At 37.1% G+C, this 16,689-nt stretch overlaps 1 protein-coding gene and 1 non-coding gene across 2 annotated transcripts; one reads left to right on the top strand and one right to left on the bottom strand.

Moving 5' to 3' along the window:
- Nucleotides 1–1,242: 1,242 nt before the first annotated feature.
- LOC114914163 (small nucleolar RNA R71) lies at nt 1,243–1,348 on the bottom strand. The gene has a single exon (XR_003800782.2). It is a non-coding gene; the product is annotated as a small nucleolar RNA R71 (small nucleolar RNA).
- A 12,219-nt stretch (nt 1,349–13,567) lies between these two features.
- Nucleotides 13,568–14,876, top strand: LOC105051269 (uncharacterized). The gene has a single exon (XM_010931610.4). It carries the CDS (start codon nt 13,800–13,802, stop codon nt 14,742–14,744), a length of 945 nt encoding a protein of 314 aa, XP_010929912.2. The 5' UTR covers nt 13,568–13,799; the 3' UTR covers nt 14,745–14,876.
- The last annotated feature ends 1,813 nt before the right edge of the window (nt 14,877–16,689 follow it).

The raw sequence follows: 16,689 nt of genomic DNA, 5'->3' as shown, positions 1-16,689 counted from the left end.
CTATTATTCCTTCTTGCTTAAAGACAACAAAATATAAAAAGAATACAAAGACACCAGTTAACACTTGACTAATATAAATAAATCAATTAAATCTTAAAAGCTACTTAATATGTTTGGATACTTTTCTTTTTATATTGCATATTTTCATAAAAAATCTTAAGGGCAAAATCCTAATCAACATAAGGTGAGAATTTCATCACCCTTTCTTGGCCCACAAACCACCATCTTATAATTACATTGATCTAAACCGCTAATTTAAAATTAATTAGATGTTGACCCTTAAGGATCCTCGAACTCGGTAGGACAAGAAATCCTAAAAGCTGGACCGAATTCAGATTAGTCAGTTTAACTGGTGTTTAAAAAAGTGGTTCAGAGATTACGTTCTGAAGGAAGATAGTTCATTAATTGGTTCTGTTCGTTTATCTAGCCAATGCAGTTGGTGTCTAAGGAAAGCAACGGGGAGACCCCCACCAACCTTACACTTATCTGGCCAGTTGAGCAGCTAGTCTGCTACTTGGAGTGTTTGAAGGTGATCTTGACAGTTAGGAGCTATCTAGATCTAGGATAATCCATAGTCAGGATTGAGTGAACCACTTATTTGTTAACTAAAAATATCAAACCTAATTAATTCTTCTCTCTCTTCTTATTCTTAAAACTCTTTAGGTTCTCTTTTTTAGAACTCTTTTCTCTCCCCCTCTTTCTTTTCTCATCTTTTTTTTCAAAAAAAAAATTACTGAAATTAAAACTCAGTGAGATCTTTTGGGTGCATGCTAGGATGCCGATCATTAATACCTGATTTACACCCATTAGATTTAGAGCTAGAAAGAATGATTCGAATAAACCAAATCAAAATCATGGATCCAAAATAGAAGACTGACCCATCATGACAATTGAGGGAGTATTTTACTCCCTCATCATACACCTACTCGCCATGTATCCAGCCTCCTCCTGTGGAGGTGGCACAATACGAAATCAAGTCCAATATTATTCAAATGCTACCATCATTCTATGGACTAATGAATGAGTATTCATACAAATACTTGGATGAATTTCATGAGATACGCTCCATAGTAAAAATTCAAAACTTCTCCGATGATGTCTTTAGGTTGAAACTATTTCCTTTTTTACTTAAGGATAAAGCCAAGCATTGATTAAACTCCCTAGATTCTATAACCATTTCAACTTGGGACTATCTTCAAAGAGAGTTTTTTAAAAAATATTTTTTAATTAAAAAAATAAATCAAATTAGAAAAACCATCACTAGTTTTTTCCAATTGGATGGTGAATATTTTCATGAGACATGGAAAAGATTAAGGGACCTTATTCGTAAATGCCCCCATCACGCTGTCCCTAAATGATAACTTGTTCAGTATTTCTATGATGGTTTATCGGAGAAATATCAATAAATAATTGATGCATCATGTGGTGGGATATTCATACTAAAGAGTAAAGATGAGGCTTGGTAGCTCTTTGAAACACTTAGTGAGAACTCTCTACATCACATGTCTGCCACCTCTAGAGAACAACCTATGTCTCAACAGAAAAGAGGTGAAATTTATCAGATTGGAAACATTATGGATATCCACAGTAAGGTAGATGAGTTGTCCCAAAAATTAGATTATCTTCTGAATACTGAACACTCTTCGATTCTACCTAACCCAGTCTAAGATGTTTGTGCATTGTGTGTAAGTCCGACCCATTTTATTAATGAATGCCTAACTGTATCTCAATTTTCTGAGTTTGTATATGAGCAGATCCAGTAAACTCAAACCTAACAAGCTTGTAGATCAGAAAATGATCTATACTCGAATACTTATAACTCTGGCTGGAGAAACCATCCAATTTTTTTCTGGAGACTACAGTCAGTGGTTGGCCCTACTGTACCTAGATCCAACTATCAAGACCTGACATATAAGCATAGACCATACCATCAGTTCCAAAATGCTCCTCAACCATCTACCACTGGTCACAGCTCAGCTTTTGAGGATAAAATTTTAAAAGTACAAGAATGATTAAAAGTCAACATCCAGATCCTTAACTCTCACACGCAATCTATTGCTAAGCTAGAGATCCAAATAGATCAACTAGTAACCGCATTCAGTAGGAGGGAAGGAGAAAAATTATCTAGCCAATCTGAGAGAAATCTGAGAAGGCAATTCATGGTTGAGAGCTCCAATGCTCCAAAAATCTTTTCTGAACACGCCAAATCAATCATGACTCTTAAAAATGGGAATGTCATTGAACACACGAGTAAAATCAATGAGACCAACCCTAGACCTCTGACCAAACTCGAATCACCCAAGAACAAGGAGGACCCAAAAATAGAGAATGGATCAACTGCATCGGAATCACCTTACTTACCTAAAATCCTATTTTTGAGTATCCTAAATGCCCCTACTCCTATGGATAAGAAGCAAGGAAGACTCGACGAGATGTTAAAATTATTTAAGCAAATCTAAATTAATCTCCCCCTTCTAGATGCAATCAAACAGGTCCTAGCTTACGCAAATTTTTTGAAAAAATTATGCACCCAAAAACATAAATCTCGATCATAACTTTTGAAGAAAGGATATCTCACCGAACAAGCTAGCTCTGTATTCCTGCACGCTACCCCTCCAAAGCTTAAAGATCCAAGTACCCCTATCATTTCTTGCATTATAGGGGACTTTCACATCAAACAAGCACTTCTAGACTTAGGGGCCAGTGTGAACCTTTTATCTAGCTTGATTTATGATCTTTTTGGGTTTGGAGAACTGAAACCCACATCGGTCACTTTACAGTTAGCTGATAGATCAATTAAGACACCACGTGAGATGATCGAGGCTATTTTGATCAAGATAGATGAGTTTTATTTTTCAATTGATTTTTTAGTCCTTGACATGAAACTGAGTGGCAATCCAAGGTAAATTTTCATTATCTTAGACAGACCCTTCCTAGCTACGGCAAATGCGTACATCAATTGTAGGACAGGAGTCATAGACGTATCGTTTGAAAATAAGAAACTGAGACTTAATGTATTCAGTGCATCCCAAAGACCATTAACTGATAGTTGCTTCGAGATAGATACATTCGAGGATATCATAAAGGAAGCAACATCAATAATTTTTGCACATGATTTTCGAGACACCCACTTGATGCACTTTGGAATGGATGACTGTGATATAGAGGGAGGTAGCGAAGAAGTAAACATTCTAGTTGATACATCAAATGTTGAAACTACTTCTCCTTGGATAATCAAGTACGAGTCATTGCCCGCATTAGCCGTTACACCTACAGCCTCGTTATTAGAATAACCACTTACACTAGAATTAAAGCTACTTCTGACTGTACTCAAGTATACATTCCAAGGACCTAATGACACCCTCCCGGTGATCATTGCATCAAACTTGACCTCGAATCAGGAAACATAATTGGTTGGTGTTCTGAAAGAAAACAAAGAGGCTATCGGCTGGTCCATTACCGATCTAAAAAGAATTGAACCCTCCATCTATATGCACCACATTCATTATGAGGTAGGTACCAAATCTCATCGAGACATGCAGAGGAGACTGAACCCGAACATGCGAGAAGTAGTGAAGAAAGAGGTGGTAAAATGGTTAGATACTGAAATCATCTACCCCATATCCGATAGTAAATGGATCAGCCCTACCCAAGTAGTACCTAAGAAATTAGATATCACTGTGGTAGAGAATGAAGAAGGTGAATTGCTTCCCATGTGCACACCATCTAGCTGGCGAGTATGCATTGATTATAGAAAACTAAATGTCGTTACTAGGAAGGACCATTTTCTATTATCCTTTGTCAACCATATCCTAGAACGACTAGCGGGTCAATATTTTTCTATTTTTTAGATGATTATTCGGGGTACAATCAGATACCTGTATTCTCAGATGACCAAGAGAAAACCATCTTCACTTGCCCCTATAGTACTTTCGCTTTTTGACGTATGCCGTTTGGACTCTACAATACATCTGCTACATTTCAACGATGCATCTTGACTATTTTTTTAGATATGATGGAAAAATATCTCGAAATTTTTATAGATGATTTTTTCATATTTGGAACCATCTTTGAAGATTATCTCCATAATCTCTCCAAAGTCCTCAAGCACTGTACAGAGATAAATTTGATTTTAAATTGGAAAAAGAGCCATTTTATGGTTCAAGAAGAAATCGTATTGGGACATATTATTTCTAAAAGAAAGATTGAGATAGACAAAGTCAAAATTGAGGTTATTTCAAAACTACTATCCCCCACTTCGGTTCGACAAATATGATCTTTTTTAGATCATACTAAATTTTACAGATGCTTCATCAAAGATTTTAGTAAGATATAGAAATTCTTGTTCAATCTACTGGTCAAAGATACGCCATTTGTCTTTAATGAAGAATGTCTACAAGCCTTTCACACATTACAAATAGCTCTGACAACAGCACCCATAATAAAATCTCCTGATTGGTTCTTCCCATTTGAAATCATGTGTGATGCTTTTGATTTCACAATAGGGGCCGACTTAGGTCAAAGAATCAACAAGGAGCTACATGTAATCTATTATGCTAGCAAAACTCTATTCGATGACTAATTGAACTATACCACGATAGAAAAAGATCTACTAGCGATAGTATTCGCCCTTGATAAATTTTGTTCATATCTATTAGGATCTAAGATTCTAGTATATTTCAATCATGCGGCTCTGAAATATCTACTCTCAAAGAAAGATACTAAATTATGATTGATCAGATGAATCCTTCTGCTTCAAGAAATTGATCTAAAAATTCGACACAAGAAGGATTTTGAAAATATGGTCACTGATCATATTTTTAGAATTTTAGTTGATCATACAATAGGTACAGATGAGATCAAAGAGAAATTCTCTGACGAATAATTTTTTGTAACCTCCTCTGACCAAATTTCATAGTTTGCCCATATCATTAACTATTTGGCAATAGGATAAGATTCTCTCCATTAGATAAAACAGGAGAAGGATCGATTCTTTTCATAAGTCAAACATTATTATTAGGAGGAACCCAAATTGTTCAAACATTGTCCGAACCAAGTGATTCGATGCTGTGTCCCTGAGAGCGAGTATCAAAATATACTTATCTTTTATCACTCTTATGCATGCAAGGGACATTTCAGTGAGAAGAGAACGGTCACAAAAGTATTACAAAGTGAATTTTATTGGTCGATATTATTTAAGGATGCACATAAATTTTATCTTGAGTGCTTGCGCTGTTAGCAGACGGAGAATATTTTTAAAAAAACATGATGCCCCTATCCCCCATCTTGGTCACGAAAGTTTTTGATATCTGGAAAATCGATTTTATGGGCTCCTTTCCTCCATCCTATAGATACGAATACATTTTGGTTACGATAGATTATGTATCTAAATGGGTTGAAACTATGGCAACTAAAATGAATAATCATAATGTGATAATCAAATTCATCCAACAGAATATCTTAAGTCAATTTGGTTGCCCAAGAACCATTATTAGTGATGGAGGTGCACACTTCATGAATAGACACTTTAAAAATTTAATGAAGAAATATGAAATCACTCACAAAGTTGTCACACCATACCACTCCCAAACTAGTGGCCAAGTGAAAGTCTCCAATAGGGAGATCAAACATATTCTCGAGAAGATGGTTAGGCCTGATCGAAAAGATTGATCTGAATAATTAGATGATGCATTATGGGCCTACCACACTGCATACAGAATCGTAATAAGAATATCTCCTTATCGGCTTATTTTTGAAAAATCTTATCATCTACCGGTAGAACTAGAACACCACACATTTTGGACCATAAAGCAATTCAATTTCGACATAAAAAATACAGGCAGTAATAGGAGATTACAATTGAACGAATTAGAAGAGCTACGCAATGAAGCATACGAGAATTCATGAATATATAAGGCTCGAACTAAGGCTTATCATAATAAATATATTTCACGAAAAATATTCGAACCTAATCAAAAAGTATGACTTTATAATTCAAGGTTGTGACTATTCTCTGAAAAACTCCATTCACGTTGGGATGGACCATATGTCATAACTCAGGCGTTCCCTCATAGAGCAATTAAAATCAAAGATTCTAAACAGAAAAATACCTTCAAAGTAAATGGCCAACAATTAAAATATTATGTGGATAAAATCAGAGAAGACGAATAAGTTGACTCAATTGAATTATAAGATCCAATCTACAATCAAACTTTCACTTGATCTGACTGAAGACCTTAAATTTAGTGCTTGTTAGGAGGCAATCTAATATTTTTTTTTTTTAGTTATCCAGATTTTTTTATTTTATAGGAATCTAATAAGGATGACTAGCTAAGTTGAGGAGAGAACATCATCAACATCTAACGAGGGCTCTTGAAAAATATGAAAGAACCTGCAAATAATAGCAAATTAGATGGTATTCCTCTTTTTGTATTTTTCTTTTTCTTTTCTTCTATTAGGAACAATGAAAATTAAGTTAGAAGAGAGAATAACTAATTTAATTAAGTCCTCGAGTATGGTCAGAAATAATTAATTTTGTGTATATGGATTTTATCTCGATTTAAAGTTAACTAGACATCCTAATCAATGAGTGATTAATGATCTAGATAATTTTAGAGATATCAAGAAAAAAATTATTAAAAATACCTAATTAATGATAGAATTTAGATCAGACTAAATTTTGGAGTGATTCTAGAATCCTCTTTCGACCTACCTCAATGAAGAATTTGCTTCATGCGGATATGGATGAAAATGTCAAAGTTTACAAAAAATTTATCTTAATCATTGATTGAAAAAAAAATTAGCATTTTTCACTAAATAATCGAGCTTCTTCACCTAAGTAAGCATTGTTGTTCGCATCAAAAAATAAGAATGTAAAGAAACCTCTTATATAGTCAGTTTTAACTCGTAGTCTTTTTGACTCGAGTCAGTAAGCCTGAAGGATATTTTACACCTAATGTCCTAAAGCCAACTAGTTTGAGAGTCATTGGTCTAAAGCTCACTACAAGAGTCAATTAGAAAGCTCAAAGAATTAGGATATTGCATCGGCTGTACATATAAATATTTTTTTAAAAAAAAAGAAAAAAAAGAATAAGAAGAATAAACTGCAAAAAGATGCTACACCAAACTGACATTAAGTTAGAGGATTTAAAGAGAAGAGTGGAGAGTTGATAAAAAAAGATCTCTAAAAACTTTTATGGCTAATACTCAACCACTAATTGGGTCAAATTGATAATCCAATGAAGTACCTCTTTAATAGTTTAGCTGGATATCCACTACAGTTAGAAATGTCTAGGATAACTATTGATTCAAGGATAATTTGATGCACAATGCTAATGTATCTATTTTACTCGAAGATGAGTAAAAATTTAAGTTGGAAGGTGTGATGAATACTTAATTTGAACCACTAGAGGTATTAAATATTATAATAATTGATATTATTTTATTAAAATTTGATGCTCTCTAATCTATTTTACAGGTGATGGAGAGTTTGGATTCATACGATTCAAATTGGACTTAAATCGGATTAGATTTGAGTGAACCAGGCAACAGCTCCCATTTCAGTGTGAATGGGACTTAAAGATCAAAGGTCAAGAAGCAGCTTCTCCAATCAAGGGCCCAAATTAGAAAATAAATGGAACCAAGTATTAACATGACTTAAATCTCAAAGACTCACATTAAAAGATCACTCTTCATGAAGATTCAAGGGTCCTTATTCACACTCCCACCTCTCTTTTCATGAAATCTTAGCCTCTCCACTCTATAAATAGAACCTCAAGGCCTCCATCTTCTCCAAAAAAAAGCCAATCCTAAATTCTCTTCAAGCTTATCTTTTTTTTCTCTCTCTTTCTCTTCTCCATAGGTCTAGGGGAGATACTAACCCAAACACGACACCATATTCCTCCACAGATTTTTTTTCCACATCCCATCAAATCTAGGAGAGGTCTTAATCCTAGTGCTGATACCCTTTCTCTTCTACATACCTGCTTCTATTTATCTTTCTTCTTTGGAGTTCCTAGATCAAGCCTTCCAACTATCCTACCACTGTTTGCATAGAAGAAGATGAAGGATTCAAGGAGACACATCCACTATTGGGCGCAGCGAGAAGATCAACTTGGTTTAGTTATTTTGTATCATAATTTTATTTTTTTTCTTTATGTATGCTTCCTTATTTGATTAATGAAAAGTAATTTATTATAATTTCTATGCTTCTTTATTAGTTTCTTGAATCTATTATTCTTTTTTTTTGTATTTTTGAAACAATCGACTAAGATCCCTATAGATACGACCACGACTCACTTATCTATATAGTAGTAAGTAGGGTTAATTTTGGTATGTTACGACACGCATCAATGACCCAGCTATATCTAGAAAAAGAAAGAGTCAACTATCCAAACAAAAAAGAAGAAGAGAAGAAAGAGAAAAGAAGAAAAAAGACTCACCCAAACGAAGGAGGTCACAGCCTCCCTCTGCCATCTCCTGATGCTCTGCTACTTGATCTTGCTCAGATCGATATCAAGAAGCATCCCCTCGATTGCACGATGGGCAGTTTTTCAATCCTCAAAGGTGGCATCCTTGAAAAATGAGGATGGTCCTTGCTCCACCCAACAAATATTTCGATGGAGTTTAGACTTGATTGTTCAACCCAAACAGAGATCCCCTCGGCCCGAGGGTAGGGAGAGCTGTAGGCTTCGGGGGATGAGATTGGATTAAGGGAGCCGATATAACTTCCACTCAAGTGGAAGAAGCCAAAGGAAGCATCTCTCTCTGATCAACTTTAGGGGCTTTTTGCTTCTTCTGAGCCTCGACGACGGTCGATGAAGGTGCCTTCCTCTTCTTTAGTGCATTCTTCCTTCTCAGTGCTTCAAGCTCCTCAAGCTCCTCGGGTCTCATATCTGCAACAAATCGAAATAAGTCAAAAAAAAAAGAGAGAGAAAGAGGAAAAGAAAATCAGATATCAGAAAAGCAACTAAACTGAACTCTGGGGTCGGTAGGGCTAAGACCAATATTAAAAAGGGTATGCTCTGACAGCAACTGCTTCAAAGGAGGAATGCTATACCTTTGCAATGCTGTAGAGTGCTCCAGATCCTCCTTTTCTAGCTTTTGGCTCTAAAAAATAGAGTCCCTCAGTCAACCCTAGAATGAAGGTCTCCAATTCTCAATGAAAGAACCCAAAAGAAATAAAAATCGGCTCTTCCATTCGTGGACCAAAAAGGGGGCCCTCTTTATTGAAGCAGGGACCCCTCTTAGAGGAGAGACATACTATAATCCTCGATACATCTCTTTATAGTGTAGAAGAATCGGAAGAGAAGAATAGATAGTTAGACTTTGGCCATGATACAAACAGCAACAAAGCCGATAATGAAGTGAAAAGAATTTGAGATGACGAAATAAAGGAAGATGTTGAAGAAGCAAAAGATTTCTACAATGAATGGATGGATGGACAACCTAAGTCCGGCTCGAAATGCTTCTTCATACAAGCCAATCCGATGAGAAGGAGGATCATCGATCCTATCATTGGGCCTCAGAGGCTCCAACTCGTATGAAGGAATCCCTTATTGAGCCCGAATTAGACTTAGATCTCTTGAGTCCAACATGGACCCAATGGTGCCAAGCACGAAAGGTGGTCTGACCTCATGCCCGACATCGGAGCCTACGAAATTTACCATTGAATAATAGAAGGAACTGGAAGACCAACCCTCCTTAAAACCAGCCATTAAAAGGTAGAAGAAGGAAAAGGAGAAAGAAGAAGGAGTGAAAGAAACAGAGAAGGAGTCAAGGAAAATCGACAAAAAATGAAGGAGAGAAAATGAAAAATCAGCAAAGGATCAAGGAAACCCATCTGTGACTGCACAGGAGATAAGGATGGTTAATCGGAGGAAGCCATCAGAAGAGGTCACCGGCAATCCAAAGGAACTGAAGGAAACAGCCAGAGGGAGAGCTTCTCAAAACGCTCAAAGGGAATCAAAAACCTAACCTAGGGAAAGAGGAGGAGAATGGTCTGGGAGCGTAAGGAAGGATAAAAGAAGTTATCACCCCTTTTTATGAGCCTAGGAGGCAGTACGGCGTACATATAATCGTATCTGGCCTTTCGGTGATCAGCATCTAACGCACTCTTATTGGCTCACAAAGCTGTCAGATGCCCATTTATGGATCGCATCCAAAATGAAGCACGCCGTCCTTTGAATCCTGCAAAATCGTTCCACTTTTTTTGACCATGATTAACCCTTGACATGGCCTTTCCTTTCATCGAAAAAGCATGCATGTGTCATTTCGGCTATGATAGGGGTGCATCTTCAGCAGCCTTGGATCAATGTACTTCGTTTGTTCGAACCTCTTATGATTCAAACTTGGGAGTAGAGGGCATATGTTAGGGGTTGATGTATCATCCATACCAAAGACATGAACCAATGAAGGATCCATAATGAAGTATACAAGGTTGTTGCCATAATATCGATTGGAGATAAATGAGTGTAATTCCAGTGGTAGATATGTAATCCTAGTGATAGATATGTCATCCTAGAATTATTGAAAAATTATGCTAAAAGAAGTCATTTAGTACATAATGAAGTAATGGAAGATCTCATTTCGAACCTCACTAATTTTCACTCTCTAACTGACCCTTTCGAATGAAGCTTTCTGATGAAAAATTCTACCGATCTCGCTTTGGTCGCTGATCTTAACTTCGACAACTAATCTAGGCTTTGACAACTAATTTTAGTTTCGATCGTGGGTCGTTAGCCACTGACATTAGGACGGCACCCAAACATCGGACATCGATGCATGAAAGGATCTCTCGTCGATCCTCGCCTTTAGCCGTAGGCTTCATTTCCTTTAACTATTGCTGACTACCATATTTGAAAAGGTCAATCCCATTCGGTCCCATCAAGTTACGTCACTCAATGTCTGATCATACTATTCTAATGGCTGACTGCACGCCAGATGAAGTCATATCAAATCACGTCACCCCTGAGAATGGCTAATTGTGCACCGGATTAGGTGACATCCGCCACCAAAAATTAGATTGGACATCATGGAGTGGTACATTGAGAAAGGTCGCAATGGTCCCCCATTACTTTTTTCCTCATGACTCTCATCAAAAGGGGACTCTCCAAGTATGCAAACTCGCACCCTCTTTTCCTCTCACACTCTTTCTCATCTATTCTAGCTTTCTGACTTAATCGTCGGAGGATCTTTATCGGATCCAACTTTGATCATGACTTATTTTGCAGATCTCGTCATGCTCATGATTCCCAATCAACTCCAATCATTCTGATCATGATCAAAAATCTACCGCAACACTATCAAACAACAAAATGTATGTAAAATTTTTTTTTAATCAAAATATGACTCGAGTCTGTACCAAAAGGGCTCATCTAGTTTTGGGTCTTGTCGTGACTAGGTCCAGTGGCCATAGTCATAAAGACCAAAAGAGAGTGGTGCCTGCACTTTTTTTTGGTGATAATTACTTGAAATTATGGTTTCCCAACAGTATGCTAAATCAAACCTTTCATTAGGATTTTAAAGATTAATTGCTTAAATGTGATACTTTTTCATGAATGAATAGTTTACTTCCGTTAAGATTCATAGGGATGCTTGTATTTATCCAAGTATTTCTTTATTATTATATACTTGATCCAACTAAAGATGTTGGCGGCATTTTATCGGGTGTTAGCTCATTACTTTTTTTTCCTTGTCATATTTTATACAAAGCTTGTGTCCCGTCACCCTAGGGCCATCACATATGTTACTGTACCTGTTTTTGGTGGTCATCTCTCACAATCAATGGCAATGTGGTGAATATAGTTATAATAATTTAGCATTTCTATATATAAGCCACTAGTTGGAGCATGCCTATATAAAAATTTTAAAAATTAAAATTATTTAAGATAAAAATATAATATGAAAAGATTAATATTTTTTTCATCAAATATCATTATTGATTTTTTATTATAATATAAATAAAAATGATCATGAATTATTGATTCTTACAAATTTTGTAAGAAAAAATAGATATGAATATTGGGATACATAGAAGTTAATTTTAAATATTTTTAACAATACATCTTTTATAATAATATCATGAAGAATAAAAATAAGTAAGTTCATTTTTCATTTTTATGTAATAGAAAAAGCTTTCTATTAGAATAATGAATAAAATATGAAACATCATAATGTACATCAAACAATTATTTAATGACCTAAAATATATGTGAATACATTAAATAATCTTTTTTTTTGTGATAATGATATATGTTGTATCATTTTTATTAAGGGCTTGCTATTAGAACCAGAGATTATTTGTTGGAATATTATAATTTATCATTACCAGCGCATATAATTGCAACTAATATTTGAATAAAAGCTTTAATTGATGCTGGTGGACCTGGTCCAACTAAAAATTTCATCTTGGTGCGGGCTTTGGTGGACATAGATGAGTTAATTCAAGCTTCCAATCCTCAACTAAAGACATAGATGAGTTTAATTCATTTAATTGGGAGAAATCAGCTTATTCAGGTTCCTTGAAGACAATGATAGAGTACACTTTTTTCCATTTCTAATGACTATATGAAGTGATATTGCCCCTGTAATGCTTCTAATATGCATATCTTCGTTATATAATGGCTTCTTTCATATGTATTGACAGGACCATGAAATCTGGTCAAGTTGACTTATCAAGCTATAACATATGGGGAGGCATTACATTTTCAATCATTTAATCATTCATTCATCAAGCAATACTTATATCATGGATTCATCCAGCCCCTTCACACACACACACACACACACACAAAAGGCATTTATCCAAGTGGTTGAACCATATTTAGCATGGGCTACCATAACACCAACACATAAATTTAGGAGATTTTGATATATTTTTGGAAAGATTAGAAACAAAATGTTTTTTTAAGCCTTTTCTTAAGAAAGTTTATGGTTAAAATAGCTTAATTAACTATAAATAAATGATCAATGAGAGAAGGCTCACTGATATGTTGTCATATGACAACATTGACTGCTCCAAAACAAATCAAGCTAGTATACACAGACCCTCCTCCCTCTCTGTTCATGTCCTTTAAGCTGCCAAATAAAGCTAACCAGCTTTCTGATATATCGTCCCTCTGAAATCCTCCTCATAGATGGGACCATTACACTGTTCCCATTTTCTGCCATCTTTTTCTGCAACTGTGCCCCAGATTCCTCAGACTTTATCCTGCCACTGCCATCTTAGATCCCTATACTTTTCAGCAGCCCTTGAAAAGACCTTTTAACCAATCCCATTAACACATGCTCTATAAAACTTCCCTGCCACTAAAACAAAAAAAGACCTTTTGTTCACATGCCTCTTTTTACTTGAATCTTTTTCCTCACATTGCTTTGTCCCCCTTCTGCACTAAATGTGGCAACTGATTGCGTACGTTAAAATCCCAGGCTCCAAAATCCATGGTAATAAGTACAACAGATGAGAAGTTAATTACTTGAATTACAGAAATCCACTCCCTTTTACTGTGCATGAGATTTAGATCTTTGTTTCTTTAATTAGAGAGAGAAGTAAACATGAAAGCCTATGGATATAAAACTAGATAAATCGCATTGGTTAAGGAAAAGCCAGTACCTCACAGAGACCTTCCCTCCCTCCCAAGGACCACTCACTACCTCTGCTTTCTTCCCTGTTATTATTATATTGGTGATGATGGGTGGCAATAGTCTATATCCCTGTCTTCTCTATGGTCTCTGAATTCCTCTCCCCCAATTAGGCTTCATCCAATCCAATTGGCAAGTCATCTTCTTCCTCCAAGAAGATGCAAGACCAATTCCACATCTCTTCCTGCTTCACATCCGGTGAGCCGATGGCCGATGATCCCGCATCAATTGCTGCAACCAAGTCAGGCCGGAGCGTCATGACATCGGTGTATCGGACAAAGATTGCCGGCCACTGCCGGTTGATCACTGTGACTTGGTGCAAAGATGTCCTAGTTCATGGCCTCTCTGTTTCAGTGGCGGAAAGATCAGACAATGCTGATGAGACCAACACCAACACTAATACCAACCAGCACAGCTGCAAGGTGGAGCTGCGGCCATGGTACTTCTGGCGCAAGCACGGGTCGAAGCGCTTCCATGTCGAAGGGAAGCCTGTGGATGTGTTCTGGGATCTCAAGAATGCAAAATTCTCAGGAGAACCCCAGCCTCAATCCAACTACTATGTCGCAGTGGTCTCCGACGAGGAGGTGGTCCTATTCCTAGGTGATCTTAACATGGAGGCCTACCGGAGGACCGGGTCTCGGCCGGCAACCATAGATGCCACCTTGGTGTCTAGAAAGGAGCATGTCTTCGGTAAGAAGAGGTTCGCGACAAGAGCCAAATTCAGCGAGAATGGGAAGCTTCATGAGATATTGATAGAGTGCAAGAGTGGTGGCAGCGGCAGCAGCATCGGTGGTAACATGGATCCAGAGATGGTGATAAAGATTGATGGGCATGTGGCCATCCATGTGAGACATCTCCAATGGAAGTTCAGGGGAAATCAGTCTGTAACGGTCAACAAAGCTAGAGTGGAGGTGTATTGGGATGTTCATGACTGGCTCTTCAGCCCTGGTCCAAGTCATGCATTGTTCATATTCAAGCCTTCACCACTTCGGCATTCTTCGACGCCAACATCATCTTCATTGAATTCTTTCCAAGGAAAGAATGCTGATGTAGATGGGTCATCTGGATTTTGCTTGTTTCTTTATGCCTGGAAATTAGAATGATGGAATTTCTTACCCCAGTCTTAAACCATGTTATTACTACAATTTAGAAGGAATTGAGAGGTTGGCTCGATTAAACCTTGCATGCAATTAACTGTAATTTATGTTCGATTAAAGTTCTTTTCCTTCAGGAAACACTGCGAGGGAGAGGAATTTGGTACCATGTTGTCCCTTTCGAAAAATTGTGTGACATTGAAGCCCAGACAGAGAGGTTGTATGGTGGTAGAGTTCTTTTCTCTGCAAAAGCCGATAGTGGGAACACTGAGCAGTGAGGAACAGAGAGAGAGAGAGAGAGAGATGGGTTGGCAAGCACATGGGATGTAGGAGGTGGGTTCCAGTGGAAGATTGTAAGTTAGCTACAGCCTGTCTGAACAAAAGGACGCCATAAAGAGATGCCAAACTGGATTCACACTAGCACGCACTTTTATAAGTCCCATACCCAAGCTTCTCTATTTTCCACCTCTCAGCATCTTCTAATACACACCACACCCACCCTATATGTTAGAGATTGTACTTGTTCTTCGTTTATTCTCCCATTCCATACTAACAGCACCCAATTTTTTTGTTGAAAGAAAGGAATCATGTTCCTAATTACAATTTGTTTCATGTAGAAAATGAAGTGAAATGAGTATATAGAAAAGAAAGAATGAAAAAGGTTTGAAGAAGGATTTTGCCAATAATTTCTTTTCTTCGTTTTTGTTTTATTTTTCTGCTAGAAGGTGATTATCTTGCACTACAAAGGCTTTACTTCTTGAGAAATACAAGATATTCTAATGGATTAGTCCTGCCATCCTGATCCTTGGATACCAATTCTGGCTCGCATATTGTTCTATTTTGCTTATGTTGAACCGACAGTGGACACTGCCAACTCTGAAAAGATTTTTTTTTTTTTCTCTTTCTTGATTAGTTATGGATCTGAAAATCTTATATTACTCTCTTTCCAATGTAAAGCAACAAAAAAAATTGCTTCCCAAAAATGTATATATATATATATATATATATATATGATGCCAGAGGAGCTGTCAGATTCGAGTATAGGGATCCAATGGAAGAGACTTAAGCCTATCATTCAGCCTTCAAGGTGCATGTGTCCTGTCTGGTAGGATTGGGCTGCTGACGGTGACTATGTGGCACAGGATACAGATCCCCTACGGTACTCATGCAGCACCATCCATTACTGTATAGCTATGGATTACCGCCATCAAGAGATGAACGGTCATTAAAAAATATGCACCATGTATGATATGGCATATGCTCGTGGACTGTTTTGTTTGATCACCATCCATCTCTTAATAGCTATAATCTAATGATGCACGACATCTTGTGTTGTGCAGATCGCACTGTACAGCAACCTCTGCTATCAAATGGTAAGTTGTCTCCCAATTTCCTTTTTAGTGCGGTGCACATGGAACCCTGGTGTCTAAAGGCTTGCGTACAAGAAAAATCCAAAGCCATGTTTGAAGGTTGAGAGAGACCACTCGAAATGGGATGGTCTGAATGGATGAAGTGGCATCCGCCATCTGGATTTGGTGACTGTCGTGATCGACGGGTGGTGGACTTTGAATTGCAGGCCGCTGCCAGTCATGCATGTGGTTCTCGGGCTGTGGGAGCCAGTTCACAATAGATTGATGATTCCAACTCTAATGAGACATCGTCCTAATTTAAAAAGCTCCTACATCTAACATTGGATTATTTTGATTGAAGAATAGAAGGGGTATGTTGACCAGAGCTTTGACGATTTGTTCTCTTTGGGGAGAGAACCAGTTGAGTTGATCTCAATTGCAAGGAACCACATGAAAGAGGGAAGATTTCGGACAGTTGACTAGTATTAAACAGTCTTATATTGCAAGTTGTTTATCAAGTTGTCGTGGAAAAGAAAGAAAATATCTACTCTAGCACCAAAGAAAAGTAAGCTAGTCCTGCAAGATGCTTATAGACAAATATATTG

The sequence above is a fragment of the Elaeis guineensis genome, chromosome 9, assembly GCF_000442705.2.
Source record: "Elaeis guineensis isolate ETL-2024a chromosome 9, EG11, whole genome shotgun sequence".
NCBI classification, from domain to species: Eukaryota; Viridiplantae; Streptophyta; class Magnoliopsida; order Arecales; family Arecaceae; genus Elaeis; species Elaeis guineensis.
This window is presented reverse-complemented; position numbering and strand designations above follow the sequence as displayed.

Bases quoted from the DNA above. Each gene is read 5' to 3' on its own strand.
- LOC105051269 (XM_010931610.4), top strand. From the start codon at position 13,800: ATGCAAGACCAATTCCACATCTCTTCCTGCTTCACATCCGGTGAGCCG.